We start from the raw sequence: 18094 nt of genomic DNA on the forward strand, positions 1-18094 counted from the left end.
TCACCTCCTGGGCTTACCCTTGTCAAAAGCTCATCCATCTCTGTCACGAGAGCATCCAAATTCTTCTGAGCCAATCGAAGGCGTCTTTCTGGTGCTTGTTGGGGTGCTAGTAAATGCTTAAAAAAAAGATAAACATTTTACATTATAGATTCAGAAATACCATGTTTCCCCGAAAATAAGACAGGGTCTCATATTAATTTTTGCTCCAAAAATGCATTACAGCTTATTTTCAAGGGATGTTTTATTATTTTTTTTCATGCACAACAATCTACATTTATTCAAATACAGTCATGTTATCTTCTTCTGGTTGCTGCACAATGGTAGAGGGTGGAGTTTTACTTAATTGGGACTTATTTTTGGATAGGGCTTATATTATGAGCATCCTGAAAAATCTTACTAGGGCTCATTTTCAGGTTAGGTCTTATTTTCAGGCAAACAGGGTAATTAAGGGAAACATTATAGTTTTCTTACACTGCTCCATGGAACTTCCCTATTGACCTCAATTATTGTCACTACAGACACATCAGAAGCTGTTTATTTAAACAGTTCTGTGTAGGAGGACAAAGTGTGTATACATGGTTGAGTATAACAGTTCCGAATGTATGCAGTGCCTGTTTTGTTTTACCAAGTTTTATGATCATTGCATTAATGTACACACTTCACAACACTTATTTTTACAATTCACTTCCTTCTGACCAAGAGAATAAACATTAATTACTACTGCATAGTTTGCTTATTATCCTTCCCAATAATTAACTGCAGTAACTGTTTAGCCACTGCAGCATTGTTGAAGTAATTAAACCATTCATTCATCTTTCCCCCCTCAAATTTAAACACAATAACACCTGCTGATGAAAATATGTGTGTTGGTCTGTGCATCAGCATGCAAAATCCAAAGCTGGTAATAGTTTTTACTGTACCTTCAACTCTTTGGTTGTATTTTCAAAAGAATAAAGCATTTTATATGGTGGATGAAGCGGGCCACTGAGATTGACACTCAAAGCCATCTGGTTTAATTGATCCAAATCACGGAGAAGGACTCCAGTGCACTCATCATCGCAAACTGTGGAAAAGTACAGTAAAGAATATTTATATTTGAGGCAGATGGGCTTCATCATTTCGATGCAGAAATATTGTCCAATGCATATAATCCCCCCTCAAACTATAAGGCCACTAAATTCCAAGAACTTGGTGCCTTAAAAAGTATGGCACAATAGAAGCCAGAAAAACAAAGATGTGAGCAGCAGATGGGATAAACGGGCATCTAATTATTGGCAATGTGGGACAATGTTAGATAAAATACACCTTCTATAGAAGGTCACTACATGCTTGCAACAAACAAGTCGACCAATAAGCATAGTCTAGGAGAATTTAACATCTAATATAGATAGGATGAGAAGGCAGAAGAAAATGGATGCAAGTTTGTTTAAATGGGCCTTTGTTCCACTGTTCGGTGCACTGCAATGGTGAATTAGGTCATTCTTTTTTTTCTGGCAACCACATAACGTACTCACTGGAGTGGTCCAATTTCTCCCCAGAAAGCCCTCGTTTAGTCATGTCTGACTCTTCATGACCCCATGGACCAGAGCACGCCAGGTCCTCCTATCTTCCACTGCCTCCCGGAGTTGTGTCAAACCCCCCCCCCCCAACCTACACCTTTTTGAGCAGCTTGGTGCACTCTAGTTTAGACCATTTCCAGGCCATTAGGCACAGACTAAATATCTTGCTCTGAGACTGCTAAAACAAGACCATGCAAGTGAGTGAGACTTACTTTTAAGTAAACACAGATCAAACCAGGCTGAAATCTGACACTAAATACAGCCCAACCCTTCACCCCTTCAATTGCAAAAGAAATCCACAAATTCCCTATTTGCAAAAGGTATGTGGGGTGTTCTCACCAATAACCCCATCCCCCTGCATCTCCAAGAGGGAACTTCCTTGGACCTGACAGATCTGTTTACTGAAAGTCAAACTGATCTGATCTTTGCGACAACTATTGTCGAGTAAAAACTCACCACATCACCCACCACATCAATTTAACATTGAAAATGTGCAAGAGAAATCATAATCATCATAGAAGTGAGCTAGAAGGGACCGTATGGATCATCAAGTCGAGCCCTTGTGAAAGAGGCACAGTGAGTAATCAAGCTCCCAACGTTTGATACCTAAACCACTGAGCTATTCAGCAGTTCACTCCAAGTTAAAGTCCCACATGGAACAAGTCCTCTTCTGCTGACCCAGGAGCTTAGTACAAAGTTCTCAGGAGAGAATAAGGAGAGATCAGGATGAAAGATGCTTCCAGCCACTGCCCAGTAAGCTTGGGAACCTTGAGGATGCCAGAGGGGAAGAGGTTTACCATTTGGATGTGAGAATCATGCCAAATGGTGTATCACTCCTCCCCTGACTTTAAGTGACCCTATGTAGACTGCAGCAGCCTGCACCAAAAGGGCCAGTGTGGTCACACGCAAAAGTACTTAGGAATCATTTCAACAAGAATACATTTTTCAAAAAAAGATGCAACACTGAGATCTTGATTGATCCAGCATAATTTTACTCCAAATCTTAATTCATAGCTGAGCTTTGGCACTGAGTTGGTGTATCGCTATGGCTCCAACATCCTAAAGACAGCAAACTCTCATTTCTAGACTAGTAACTACATATACCCAAAGCACTTTTCTCTCTGTTACTTCCCTGTATTTTGGTAAAGCTAAACCTAGCCCCTGAACATTTACTCCTCATCCTTTACGTTACCTGTGAGCAAGTACTAGCTGGTATGTGTTCCCCTCTTTCCTCACCTTTCTCACAGTTCCACTAAGCTATTTTCAGACAAACTTCACTCAAGCTACAACCTTTCCCTCTCTGTCTTGTTGGAAAATCTTGAGTTTTCTCTCTTTCGTATATTCCTTCCCATCTCTATTCCATTCAAAAGGTTTCCACGCACTTCCACATTTGGTGGTGGGTGGGTAACATAACACATAGCAAGGCAGATTTCTAAGGAAGATATATGTAGGCTATACACTAATTGTGTATTCATTTCATTGTATTGGGTTGTTTCCATATATTTCACTGATTTATTGCATATCCATTTAGAAATCTTCATTATTATAATGAAGTGCAATTCTTGTACTGCATCCCAATTCTGTTTGAGAGTGTGGTCACAAGCTGCAGTCTCTGAGCTCAGGTTGGACAGAGAAGGGCTGTCCTTTGGAAAGGGCACACCTGGGTATGGAACTTTCCCCTCATCTTTTACCTCTGGGTAAAACAATGATCATTTGCTATTGTTGCCTCCATATGTTCCAGGCAGAATGCCCTGAAGCCACTAAGCTAGCCTGCTCCTACCTGGCAAAGGACAGAAGATGTTGTCTTACCACCAGTGTTGTAGTACAATTCAACTGACAGCTTGAGCAACTTCTGTAGCTCTGTTTTTTACTCCAGGCATCAGAATGTCTTGGGGCAACCCTGGTATACAACAATCAGGTTTGCTGTCAATCAAGACTAGTCCATCAGGACTAGTAAGTCAGAATGGCTAATGGAAGGGGAGCCATATTCAACTGTAGACAGCATTTTGTTCCCATCCTCCTCCCTCGCGATGCCACTGCAAAACTAAAGCAACATTCAACCTCTAAGGGAAGTGTACTAAAATAACCACTTTGTTGGTTTCAATAGGGTTCTCTCCTATCAGCTCTCTGATGGGAAGGAATTGTGACCTCTACCACAGTTTTGAGTGCTAAGACAGCTGGTACACTGCTCTGCAGACAGACCAGACACCACAGTTGAGGCTGTGATCATACCAGTCATAGCAAGGTTGGTAAGAAGGAAGAAGTGGAGGAGGGAGCTAAATCTGGTGCTTTCTCTCCACTTCCACAACACCTGACTGGAGCAAGTGCCATTAGGTGACATGGTTATGCAGATACCATTCTGTTTGCTGGATCAAGCTGTTGAACTATATATGCAATATTCATTGGCACATATGGCCCCTTGTCCAACAAACATGAATGTGCAGAAGCCTGCTTCCCTACCTCTAATGCAATTTTCTATCCTCTCTGATTATTCTTTGGGGTAGTCTGGCTAAATAGCTCCATGGGTTAGGTACCTGGCTGTGAACCAGATGCTGGGAATTTGATCCACCACTGTGCATCCCAGGAGAAAAGTCAGCCTATGTAGCCTTGAGCAAGCTGCACAGTCTCAGGACGCCTCCATAAAAAGGAAATAGTAAACCAACTACTGTACCTAAAAAAAACCTTGGAATGGGTCATCAGAGGTCAGAATTGATTTGATGGCACATAATTATAATCCTCCTTTGGGATATAGTCAGTTAAATTCACGGGAAACTTTTCTCATTATAAAATCAGGTATGATGCTATTTCAGTCAGCATGCAGCTAAAACTACATTTTATCTGCCGACATAGAAATAACAGCAAAGCAAATCATTGCATAGGAGACAAATTGATTTAGTGCACTGAGAAGGGGATTGTCAAGTTGTACAAGGAAGCACTGAGATGTTATTTTCAGTCACTTCCTTGCTCACTAAATTTCTCTTGCCTTCTCCTCCATACAGTCCTCCCACTAATTTGTTGCCTGAACTCAAGTGCACTGTAATTGCTCTGGTAAGGGGGCAATATTTTCTCCTTTACGCATGCATGTCAGAAAAACCTATTAGCGGTCCTAATCTTCTCATTTGTGTGCTTGTGTACGGAACACAAAGCAAAAGCACATTTCCATAAATAACATAACGGGTTTAGCACAGAGCTGTGTGTTTTATATACCAACACATATATTCTAGTTGGTCAAGGAGTCACACAGATCTGTCAGACAGGCATTCAGGAACTGTAAATCAAATAAACAGCAAAATACCATTTTCTCTGAAAGAGCTACATTTAAAAAAAAAGAAATACTGTGTTGTGCTTAACCAATAGATAGCACACTGATAGTTTCCCTTTAGCCAAGACTTTTATTGTTAACCTTGAAACAGTTGTAAATAAATATTGCAAAATAGGATGCAAATAAAAACCAACTTAATTCTGCATGTTAGCAGGGGGGAAAGCTCACTTATAAAGACATGAAAATACTTCAAAATAACAAACAACTGTTGCCATTGAGCTGAGAGTATTTAGCATGAATTAATACCTCTTTCCTGAAAATTAGGTTGAAAGAGGTTGATGCAGCAAGTGTCAACATTTAGTTTTAGTTTGTTTTAAGACAGTGTGATGTTACTCAGATGCATAGGCTGGAATTTACTGGAGCAACAGAAAATGTTTAAATATGATAATCATAAAATGTATCATCATTTAGTATTTCCATGTCTGGTCTCTGGAATCCCCAGTATGAATTTGTGTTAAATATAATAAATGCAGCATCATTTCCAGATTATTAAGGCTGGGCACACAAGAAAGCCAAAACTCATGCAGTGTCTTAGCAAAGAGTTAGTGAAAAGCACTGTGGATGAAATCCAATATGGTGTGAGAGGACAATTAAACATTTTCCTCCTCTTTCCCCTTTGCAGACAGATTCCACAACACAAATCTGCCCGGTATATTTCCAAACTCTTAGGGGCAGATTTTATAGGCACGCAGGGGGAAAGGGGGAATTGCCTCCTCTCTCTTCCAGCAACAGAAGCAATTTATTTGGCAGGAGAGGTGAACTGGACACATTCCATGCTTTTATCATACATTCCTCTTGCAACACAAATGGAACCCACTTCAAATTTACCTTAAAAGTAAAATGTTTCACAAGAAAGCATCCATGTAAAAACAAAGGATGTATTTATAAAACTGTTTGCAAACCTGATCAAATTCTATAATATTTGTTTTTCCAGATACCAATCCAATTTATCGGTCCAGTTTTAAGAACAAGTGTTCTCTAGACCTCAATCCAAAACCCTCAAATGTAGAAGAAGGGCATTCCTTCAGAAAGTTCTTTCTTCTGTAATTTACTGCTACATTCCATCTGAGAGCATAAGTCACCCAGGCAGGAATGGGGTTAAAGAGCAGAACAATGGACTGGCTAAATTGCATCACCAGTTTCTTCCCATCTTTAATCTATCTCTTAGAAACTACAGTTTTACTTACCTTTCAATAGTGAAAGCAATACATAAACATAACAGTGGAAATCATGGTATTACCCTTCAAAAGCAGCCATAACTACTTACAATGAAACTGATTCATGTTTTTAAAAATGTATAAATTCGATTTTCTGGATCTAAGCATATTATATGTTTATGATACACCCAAATCCAGAATAACTAATATATGCTTTGTTGAGAGAATGTTATAACATTTCATTCTGGAGTTCTAAGTATCCTTTACCATTGGTCATATGCTGACTGGCATTCCTCCGTATTGCAAGCCAGAACATCTGGAGGGCCAAACCTTTTCCACTTCTGTTCTAAAATAGATTCCCACTAGCTTTCTGTGTGATTGGAACAGAGACATAATGGTGTTCTTTTTGCGAAGTAACAGAATTACATCTGAGTCATGACTGTTTTTCGTGCAATGGGTAACTGATTATCTGGGAACAGGTTTTGCCATGTACGTTCTAATTATCATTTGAAAAAGAAATTTGTTTTGTGTTGAGGAGAGAAAACAGAAATTCATTATCAAATCTCCAGTAACAAGAACCAAGTTATAATAAAGGAGGAGTGAATCTAATAAAAAAAGGAAATTTGTCACCATTGATGCTAAACATGTATATAACTTTACAAAATGATCCCACAGTACTTCATCAGACTCTGGGTCTTATGAAAAATGTGGGAACCAGCATGATGAAGGGTTTCCTAAGGATGGGGGGGGGAGGAAAAAGAAGTATGTCAATAACTAAACACTTTTTTAAAACAAGAAAACAGAGTTCTTTGTTCAATATTACCTAAAATTATTAATTTGTAAAATTACAACAGAAACTGAAAAGAAAAGGATCCTTTGCTTTTTGCTTAGATTCACTTTCTTCTATATTTCGAAGATCAGGAGAGGTCATAACATGGTAGTTTAGCACATTAATTCACATACGAAAGAACAAGACTCAGTTCTTTGCAGTCCCAGAAAACTCATCCCTTTGAAAATTATGTGGAACTGCTGCCAAGGACAGTAAGACACACAGAACTAGATGGACCATTTTGCTCACTGAAGGTGAGTTTGATTTCCGGGATCTCATCCTTTTCACTCTATTCCACAGCTATTCCATTCAGTGGCTTTTCAAAAACACTTTATGACATTTGGGATATGTGGGGCAGCCGTGGAGGAGAGAATGTAGAGTTTTCTGTTTCTGCAAGAAACATTGCCTATGTCTCCTATGGATCGGATGCTGATCCTCATTAAGACACCTCTGGAAAACAAAATGAATAATCAAAAACTATGTTATAGAAGTATTGTTAATATACATACAAACACATGCTATGCCTTCACGAGCATGCCGGGGTTCACATCCTGCACACTTCCAGCCAGTAGATCCAGGTTTGCATTTGCATTGTCCAGTGACAGGATCACAGGGAACAGGCAGTGAACCATGTGGATGACACTCACATTCTTGACAAGATCCACCAGGGATGTTTGGAGTCCCAGTGTATCCAGGAGAACACCTATAGGTTGAAAAATAATAATGGAAATAGTTACACATAAAGACTATGAGTGTAAATGGTTTTCTAATTTCAGTGGCAGTTTTTGGGGGTAGAGGGGGAAGTCTGTAAAAGTCAGAATTGATGGGTGATATAAGCTAACATGCCTTTCTAAATTTCATACATCTTCATAGGATTTTTCTTTTACATATTTTCCATGCTCGAATTTCATTCTAGTTTGAGGGCATAGCTTTGTACTTTTCTGCCCTGAACTGACTGCTGCAGTGCCTGTAATATGCTTTTTAAAAGAATTCCTCTGCCTGTTCCATATTTCAGACCACATTTGATTATTCCTTGGAAGAAGTCAGATCTATAATTATTACAAACTATCATGTCAATTGTTCCCTACTTCCCCAAGTACTGAGAAATTTAGTGTTCTTAGCTTTAATATTGCATTTAATGATGTAAGATGCTTCATTGTTCTTAGCTTTAAATATTGTGTTTTAATGGTATTAACCACCATTGTGCACTCATTGTTTTCAACTTTAGACATTTTTTTTCAATGCTGTAAGCTGCCTAGGGTCCCTTTCAAAGAGAAAGGTGGGATGCAAATATTATAAATAAATAAATAATAAGTTCTAAGAATCAAACAAAACAAAACAAAACAGATAACAAGTCATTAGAAGCAGGAATTCTTCAAACACTGCAAGATGGCTCTGTGACATAAACTTTTTTTTTTCACTTAACACCTTTAGTAGTTTGAGGTTTGTTTTCTGAATGGTCATAATCAGAAAGTTAAACATGGTCTTCTTCTTGGCAAGACTGATTGATAAGGCCAGAACATCTGCTGGATTTCCATTGGTGGAAGAATAAACCAACTTTCACTTTCTATAAAGATGTACCTTTTGCACCATTTAGCTTGACTCATGGTTTGGCTTCATTTGGATAAAATCACTGATGACTGTCCCCTTTTCTTGTAATACAGTATTAGCTTTATTAAACAAATAAAAAAAAAGAGAATATCCAGAAGCAAACAAGTCACAAATTTAAAAGGCTGCAGATCTGATACATATGTCATGTACCAAATAGGCCAGAATCCTATTGATGTTTGCATAAAATTTGCATAACCTGTCCTGGATAATTGATAAAATGTCAGGACATATCTCAGTTACATATGTGAGTTCATAACTGACACTTTGTCAATTAGTTGCATCAAGTAGCATAAACCTTGTGTGAATATCACTCGGAATCTGATCACAGTTCATATAATTTTATAGATTTGGTCTTTTCTGATTGGACCAATTCTTGGTTCCTAATGTATGTCCTTAATTGTGACTTTATGATCTTTTTGTTTTTGTTATTCTTCATTTATTCTTTTAGTTATGATCCTATGTGTAACTTTCCTTACCTTTCACAGTACTGTCCTTCATATCCAGGTGGGCAAGCAGTACATCGGTAATCATTGACTCCTTCAGTAACACATGATGGACTGAAGCTTGAAAACAAAAATAAAATTTAATTAGAAATTAAAACATTCATTCATTCATTGAATCACACTATTTTCTCATCTGTAGGCATCAAATCTCTGTTGAGGCAGGGGGAATAATGCATCACAGACTGATAACAACTATGTTGCATTACAATTTTGGTTACCATTTCCTCCCAACTGGTGTGTGTGTGTGTGTGTGTGTGTATGTGTGTGTGTGTGTGTGTGTGTGTGTGTGTGTGTGTGTGAGAGAGAGAGAGAGAGAGAGAGAGAGACAGACAGACAGACAGAGAGAAGACTAAACTGTATTATAAAATGAGGCCTGGTGGCATAATTGTCTGATTTCTTTCTTGATACTCCCATACATCCTTTATAAAAATGCTCTGCTGAACATTTCTTGTATTCTATAACCCAATCAACTGTGTGACAGCCCTCTCCCCAGTTCCCTATCTTTCAATTAAAGCCCAGGGGAAGATGTCAGAATTCCACTCTTGCCCTAAGGCTTTTAATAGATCGGGGAGCGCGGTCTCCAAAGAAGCTGCACAGTGATCAAGTGATATGTAGGAGGAAGAAAGGTAAATGAAACACCCTTGGCTAATTTGCCCAGTTGTATCCAGCTATGTCACCAAAAGAAAACCAAAAGCATCGTGTGTGTGTGTCTGTGTGTGTGTGTGTGTGTGTGTGTGTGTGTGTGTGTGTGTGTGTGTGTGTGTGTGTGTGTGTGTGTGTGAGAGAGAGAGAGAGAGAGAGAGAGAGTGTGTGTGTGTGTGTGTGTGTGTGTGAGAGAGAGAGAGAGAGAGAGAGAGAGAGAGAGAGAGAGAGAGAGAGAGAGAGAGAGAAAAGAACCTTCTTTCATTGAGAAATAATTTGGGTGATGGATGTGAATTAGAGAGCAAATTATGGTACAATAATAAATCCACCTTTTCCCCCTAGAGTTAAAAGAAACTGTTGGAGAATTTATCCTTCACCTGAAGTAATTCACTGAAATCCTCCCATTATTCTATCCATTAACAAGGCAGAGAATTTTGAAAGGACACTTGTGTCCAGCTATAGTTTGGACATGGGCTGGATGGTAACTCAATGAGCTGAAGCCCCTTGCTGCAAAACTAGAGGCCAGGCATGTGATTCCCCCAACATGTCTTATAGGAGAAGAGCCAACGAATGTGGCTTTGACAAGACAAATGGTCCCAGAGCACCCCCAAGAAGAAGGAAATAGCAAGCTACTTTTCAGTATTCTATACACAGGAAATGCTAAAAGGGTCACCATACGTTCAAATCAATTTGTTAGCATGTAATTAGTACTGTATTTATTATAATCTGTATGAAAGGATGTATATGCGTAGGAAGTCAGTGCATGAATTTTTAGCAAATGCCTACTTTCTTTCCAAAGTATATAAACAGAAAAGCATTTTGGTATTTGATTATTACAACATTTAAAATCAGCACATTTACAAAAGGCCTGAAAAAAGCCCCTATGAGAATGTGAACACAATGCCACTCACCCTCTACCCCCAAGTCCATCCACTTTGATTTAGAAACTTAGGTTGTAATGTTATGCCTACTCATCATCCAAATAGATATTAATAGAATTTTACAAAATAAGTTTCTGGGAATTGTTTCACATTGGTGAAAAACTGCAACAGGACAATATACCTTCTACTCCGCTTTCTGATAGTGGAGTGAATTAAGGAGGAAGAGTGAATGCTTTAAATTCCTCCTACAATATTCTGGCTTCTCTTGACAGTGATTGTTGCTTTATGGCTGAGTGATATGCCCCTGCTACCATCACTGATTGGCACAAGAACGATAATCAGTCTTCTCTCTCCCTCTAGTATAGTTTGTCACCTTAATAACCAGTGAGAGTGTTGCTGCATATAACTTATTCATTCATCCATTCATTCATAATTAGCCGCCCAGAGTAGACTTTGGTCTAGATGGGCGGGTATAAATTTAATACATAATATATATATATATAATGTTTTTACCCTGCCTTTCTCCAGAAAAAAGACTTAAGAGTTGTGTTTGCTTAATCAGTCACAGGAAGACTCTTGAAAACCATGCTGCCTAATAATACATGCTTGAGCAGATGAACACAAAGTATACATTTACATCATTGTTCAATCTATCTTTTTCTTGAAAACATTTATGAAATAGAAAGGTGACATCTGATCTGTTGATCGTACAAATAAAATAATAGAAAGGTGTTTTCGTAACTACAGCATGTAGTACAATAACAAAACTTGTGTAGCCAGAACAGATGATTGAATGTGCTTGCGTGGGTCTGATAATGATTTTTCCTTCTCATGTATTGTTGCCTATTTTTGGAGTTGATTGATTCTCTGTTGCCTTGGTTTTCTGGGTTTGGGGGTATGTGTGTTGGGGGGGGGGGAGAGATTTTAAGAATTCTATGGAGCTTCTGAAGTGCCTGAAAACAAGAATGAGAAACTGCCAATGATAGAACCTGAAAGAGGCTTTCTTGTTATATAAAAGGATCACTATACAAAAACATGAAAAATAAAACGGGCATTTGCAAAAGAACCCAAAACAAAAGAAATATCAAACTTTTCACTGAACACATCATCAACCCTTTCCCGGTGTAACTTATACAATAGGATTTTGGCCTCAGTGTTCAAAAATACCACACCCCATACAGTTGTAATCCTTTAAACCATCTGAAATAGCTATAATTGTTTCCCCCCATAGTGCAGAAAGGTGGGTTGAAGGAGAGGATCAAATTAAACAAGACAGTCAGCTTGCATTCAGAAGTGGAGCTCCCTTGAAGGTGTTAAATGATGTCTGTATGTCCTAGCCCATAAGCTTTTCTTACCTTTATTTGCGAGTCTGATAGCTCAAACATGCAGCTCTGAAGAAATCCCATCACTGAAGGGCAAAGGTAGTATTAACTTCTAAATGTGAGCTGAACTTGTTTGGTCTAAGAAATATTGGCTCACTTAAGGCCGCATAGTGATTTCCAGTCAGGGACAGTCATTTTCACTTAACTCTTTCAGCCTCTAAATCCATGGGCCCAAGTCCAATTGCTAGTCTCAGTTAGGGCAGACCCACAGAATCAATTGCTAAATACTGTAGCAGCTATATGGCCACCAATTTCATGGCACTGTTGTATTTGGGACTACTAGCTTTATTCAGGTAAAGTGCTCCAATGTAACAAGGATGTGTGGAATGCTTCTTAGGGCTTGGTTTGAATTTTTTGAAAAAAATTTCTGTAAGTGGTACTGCACATCAGCACTGCCCTAACTGGCTTACATTTTTTCCAGTCCCTCTATTGATCCATGGAGAAGCAGGGGAAGGAAGTTTTTAACCTCCCATTTAACTTCCCAGTTTCCCCATATCATTAAGTGGTTTTTTTTATTTAAGATACTGATGATATGGGAATATTGACACCAGCTGGGAAATTAAAGTAGGAAGCTCACTTTGGTTCATTTCCAGTAATCACACATGCTGGAAATGAACCAAAATGGAGCAACACCAAGAAAGTAATAGCCCCTGATAGAGACAGAGAAAGGTATGATTAGTAATGCTCTGTGGATGAGCTGGTTCACTCTAGCAATTGCATTGTCTGGTCACCAGAAAAAAAGGAGCTAATCCACTCATGTCCACAGCAAACCAAACAGCTGGACAAATGCCCATCTGATCTCACCCTTACCTAGCAGCCTGAACCATGCTTAAAGTTCCAAGGCCAAAGAAACTTCACTAGATTATGTATCAAGAAGTTGGCAAAGTTTCTTCCCTTGTTAGCTTGCCTATTTAATAAAAACTTACTGTATATTCAATATCACAGAGATACAGACACCTCCTGGCATAATATTATTTCCCCCCTCCCCCTGCTCCTTTTAGTCCCCTTTGCCACTCAAGTTCCGGCTGCAGAGAGGTCTCCTACACACTAGGGGAGGTTTTGAAATGCATGGGGACTACAGGGAAGAAAGAAACTATTTCCTATTTTAGTGTTGAATTGCTGCTGGAAGAAATCATCAGTGGAGCCACCTAAATGGATCCTGCCCAATATCTGGAATCCTACAGATTTTGTGCAATCACTTTAGTCTGGCAATGTGTTGCAGCAAACAAACTCGGATGCACACAAAGAATTTTGCCATCAACAAATTTTCTGTGTACACGGAGGTGAAAATGAAATTTTCTCCTTCCACTTCAACATATGGATCAATATGGCAGAAACAGGTATAAAATATATGCAATTTAAAATATGAATGCTGCATGAAAGAATAGTCATAATCTTTAGATAAAACCATAAGGACTGGGAATTGCTAAAGACTTCGAGTCTGTTTGATAAGTGATATACAAGATTTTTAAATGGTGGTGGTGAGAGCCGCTGAAAAGACCTCTTGGCATTACATTAATACAATTTTAAAACAGATTTGCTAAAGAATGATGAGATGGGAAAGCCATTAATGTAACAGTTAAATGGATTAAGCATCATAGTGTCTTCTTTACATTATTTGATTGTTCATGGTTTGCCCCACATGAACATAACATTAAATAAGGACTCAATAAATTACAAAGACCATAGCATAGCACCGTAATGCTTTTATAGCAATATAAAATATGAACAAACTCTTTTTATGGGTCCCTTGTGACAACACTGAACTTGAGAGCTGTGCTCTAGCTTCACTCCTGAGGATAGTTTTTATAATGGTTGTTCATTATCCAGTGACTATTACATTTTTCTGCCTTTTACGAATTTCTGCATAGCTAATTAGCCTAGAAACAATTACTGAAAGCAAGACAATTTAGCAGAAGTGGGTTGGTCACCATTTAGTGTGACCCATATGTTGTAGATTTTAAAATCATAGAAACTGACCTGGAAAGACCCTAAGGGAGGTATGGATCCCAAATGAAGGCAGATATTGAATACATGCTTACTTGTTGCTTGAAACAGGGAGAGGGCATGCACAAGGCCGGCAGTCATTAGGAAATCCTCTAACAATTCCATAGAAGCCAAGCGCACATTTCTCACAGTGGTCACCACTAGTGTTGTGACGGCAATTCTGTGGAGCAAAAGCACAGAAGAACATACAGCTTTGAATCTGCAACAAAGAATCAGCTACTGGGACATGTGTTTTTTTTAAGGGCAGTGAGTTTGTCATTACTGTATTTCACTGACACTTCCTATTCAGACCACAAGGTACTCAGCAGATCAGGCTATCCCATTTCCCCCCCAAGACCTGCAATTCACTTTCCTTTGAAAAATTCAAAATGAGAGTTTGTTTTGCCACAGCAAACTAAGGATATTCCAAAGTACAAAAATGGAATTATATATACAGTGGTGCCTCACTTGACTATTACCTCGTTAAACAAGGAAATCGCTTGATGATTAGTTTTTTGCGATTGCTATTGCGGTCGCTAAACGATGACTGAATGGGCTTTTTTTCGCTTAATGCTGATCAGTTCCCTGCTTCGGGAACCGATTTTTCGCTTAACGACCATCAAAACAGCTGATCGTTGGGTTTCAAAACGGCCACCCACTGTGCAAAATGGCTCCCCACTGTGCTTTAGGATGGATTCCTCACATTACAGGCACTGGGAAATGGCCGCCCTATGGAGGATCTTCGCTGGACACTGAGGTATTTCGCCCATTAGAACACATTGAACCGATTTTCAATGCATTTCAATGGGCTTTTTCATTTCGCTTGATGAGGATTTCGCTTAACAACAATTTGAACGGAATGAATTATCCTCGTCAAGCAAGGCACCACTGTATGTATTTAAAATTACAAATTATCATATTTATATCATAGGTGCTAGTAATGCTCTCTCAAGTTAAAAAAATGAGGAGTGGTGGGATCAGTAATCCACAGGAACCTGCTTCAAAAGAACATGCAAAATATTGAAGATCCCCAAACTTTCTCTGGCTTGGATCAAAAGGTGAAATTTTAAAAAGGACTAGAAAGCTTCTTGATTCTGCCTCTAAATAGCACAATAGGGAGACATCACACCATTGCATACCAAAGAAATTGATTTAATAGGTGAGTAGGGTGTGTGGAAATCAACCCTGAGTGCTCACTAGAAGGACAGATCCTGAAGCTGAGGCTCCAATACTTTGGTCATCTCATGAGAAGAGAAGACTCCTTGGAAAAGACCTTGATGTTAGGAAAGTGTGAAGGCAAGAGGAGAAGGGGATGACACAGGAGGAGATGGTTGGACAGTGTCATCACAGCTACCAACATTAATTTGACCAAACTCCAGGAGGCAGTGGAAGACAGGAGGGCCTGGTGTGCTGTGGTCCATGGGTTCATGAAGAGTTGGACATGACTCAACGACTAAACGACAAGGGTATGTGGAAATGATTTTGTATGTAGTGGTGGTAGTGGGAAAAATTAAACATCTCACAGGCTACCCACTATTGCTTTATTTTTGTCTATGGCTTCTTCACACTAAATCAAAGCAGAATTAAGAAGTTATGAATCTGAGGTCAGTTTATCTTAGAAATAATAATAATAAAGTCCAAGATCTTCTGTGTTTCTTTTCCCAGAAGATCTTGGATCACTTCCTAGATCATCTGTAGTCAACTTGCCCATTCTTAATTACACTTCCATTGGATATACAGTGAAAATGACTAGTCATTAGGCTATTTCTTTTAAACCAATAATTCCTTTCTTCCTCTCCCACAAATATACTTCCTCTAGCCAGTACGTAGGATTCTTCTATTAAAGTGGGCAATCGTTATTTCACTTCTTGAACTTTCACTGCTTCTTCTTTGCATGCATGTACCTTAGAGTCCCGTTGCCTCCCCCCATCTGTGCCCTTGTTGCACCATGTCAAGCCTACATACTGGCCAACCACAAAAATTAAATGTGCGGACTGGATATAATGTTTTTAAGAACCCTTGCCTAAGAAATTATCTACAATTCATGTATCAAACAGTTTATTTGTAGTGCCAAATAATAAACCGATGTGAAGACATGTTTGCAAGCATACAGCAAGCCAGTGCCAAGACAAGGTGGCCATTCTTGATTCTACGATTCATGTGTTTCTAATTTATATTTTATTTTTGTCTTCATGGACAAGGACAGGTCTATATAAAGCAAAACATATTGACGGGACAAAGAGTGAGTCAGATCTAAACATTAAAACATTTTAAAAAACAACAACACTATGTTTAGTTGGTCACTGTGCAAATGAATTCCATGCAAAGAATATTAAAGAATTACATAAAGATAAGACTAAGAAAAGTGTGTTTTTTGTACCTGACATTTTGAACTTTCAGGATCACACATCTCACTGTGCCCATGACACTGACATGGAACACAAGGATCTAAAGCTCGACCTGGCCTTCTGTCAGCAGATGTGGAAGGAAGTCTGTAAAATCCTAGGGAGCATGTCTGCAAAACATAAAATAATAATAAATTAAAAAATCAAGAAAAACAAACAAACAAACAAACAAAACAAACTCCATTATATTGTGGCCAGGGCAGGAAGATTAGAAGACTAGAAACACCTCTTCATCCCTACCAGTTTTGACAAGCAGTTTGCCCTCTCCCATTTCAACAGCAAGCCTCAAGCTTTTTTAAAAAACAAACAATGCACAGTTCACTTTATAAGCAACAGCAGCAATCCTAATTGAAAACACTGCTGCCAGATCCCCGGGGTAGAACAACAGCAGCAGGCATTTCATATTACAGCTTCAGAAGCCTTTCATTTAGATGCTCCCACCTTGTATATCATGTATCCACCCTTCTATTTCCTGCAAAGGGAAAGCAATTTTCTTTTTTCCCCTCTCTTTTTTAAAAAAAAACATATTGTCCCACTCACTGTGCAAAGTGAGCAGAAGTACTCTGTTTTCCCATTGTCCTTGGTGTGTTTTTCTGAGATGACAAGCTAGTATCTGCCTACACACTGGTTGATAGATAACAAGCAAATGCTCAGTGATACTCAGCAAAATATGTCTTCATGGCTACATTATTTATAATTTAAAGACCATAAAATAAAGAATTCAAAATAATAAAAATGCTACCATGTCCTGAGACCATTAGCCCTTGAAATAAAATGTATCCAGGTCTCATATATTTTCTTCACCAAGCAGTAAAAATAAGCAAGCATACAGAAAATTACTATCAAAGCTGTCAGATGCCCCCTCCCAAAAGCAATTCTCCCTCTTCTGACCCTCCTTCTCTTACTTTTTCTTCCTTATCCCTTCCCTAATGTGTTTCATGTCCAACTAGAGTGCAAGCCTAGATACAAACTTTGCTTTATCAACATCAAGAGATAGAGCTGTAGGTAGCGTAAGACAACTGAGGCTTTGGTGTACGGTGCAGAAATTTAGAGGAAACATTTTTTTTCCCTTCTGGAACTGCAGAAACCTGCCTAGCCCAAGGATGTATATGCTGCCTTCAGCCACTCTGCCAAGCAAAAGGAAACACAAGAGAGGTGGGTTTGGCATAGAACTGATACACTTTTCATGCACTGAGACTCTGTATTCATCCCCTTACTCTTTCCCTGCCTGGGTTGTTCTCCCATGATTCAAGTTTAACCAATTGGGCAGTAAAGCCCCGAGCTCCAAAACTGCTAGTGCAATAGATATGATGGTGATGATGAGGATGATTTGTTTAAAAATGGGGGGAGGAGGAGAAGGAGAAGGAGGAGTGTGATATAATGTAAGAAGTGAAGAAATCAGCACCGTGATTGTGCAAGAGTCTAAGTGCCATTGTGGGCAACAGATGGAGACACAGGTAGTTAAGGTTCCTTAGTGCCCCAGATGGTTCCGGGTTACAACACCCCAAAGCCTGATCCAGCAGACGCAATAGTTACTGCTTTTGGCAATTGTAGCCAAATAAATCTGGGTCTTCAAGTTTGGAATCACGGCCATAGACTGATACTCTCAGGCTTGTTTTTGCTTCCTTGTATACACGGCTTCCTCTTTTCATGTCAAAATAAACATTAAGGGGATTGCATATTCCCTGCTATTAGCATGTTTTTCCTTTGACAGTGGAACAAAGGCAAGTTACAGTTGCCTGCCTCAGCAATCACACTTGCAAATTATGCCACTGTTTACCATCCGATGACTAATGTCAAAACAAAGTATGCTGCAA

General features: G+C 39.0%; 1 protein-coding gene across 1 annotated transcript in view; it reads right to left on the bottom strand.

Moving 5' to 3' along the window:
• The window catches only part of LAMA2 (laminin subunit alpha 2), a 535204-nt gene that overhangs the window by 136446 nt on the left and 380664 nt on the right, over positions 1-18094 (bottom strand). Inside the window, exons 30-35 of the mRNA XM_072996866.2 lie at positions 16253-16387; positions 13929-14053; positions 8955-9041; positions 7515-7570; positions 921-1063; positions 18-116 (exon numbers count right to left, since the gene is read on the bottom strand). Coding sequence (XP_072852967.2) covers positions 18-116; positions 921-1063; positions 7515-7570; positions 8955-9041; positions 13929-14053; positions 16253-16387 — 645 coding nt within the window. The remainder of the gene's footprint in view (positions 1-17; positions 117-920; positions 1064-7514; positions 7571-8954; positions 9042-13928; positions 14054-16252; positions 16388-18094) is intronic.

The sequence above is a fragment of the Pogona vitticeps genome, chromosome 1, assembly GCF_051106095.1.
Source record: "Pogona vitticeps strain Pit_001003342236 chromosome 1, PviZW2.1, whole genome shotgun sequence".
Lineage (NCBI taxonomy): Eukaryota > Metazoa > Chordata > Lepidosauria > Squamata > Agamidae > Pogona > Pogona vitticeps.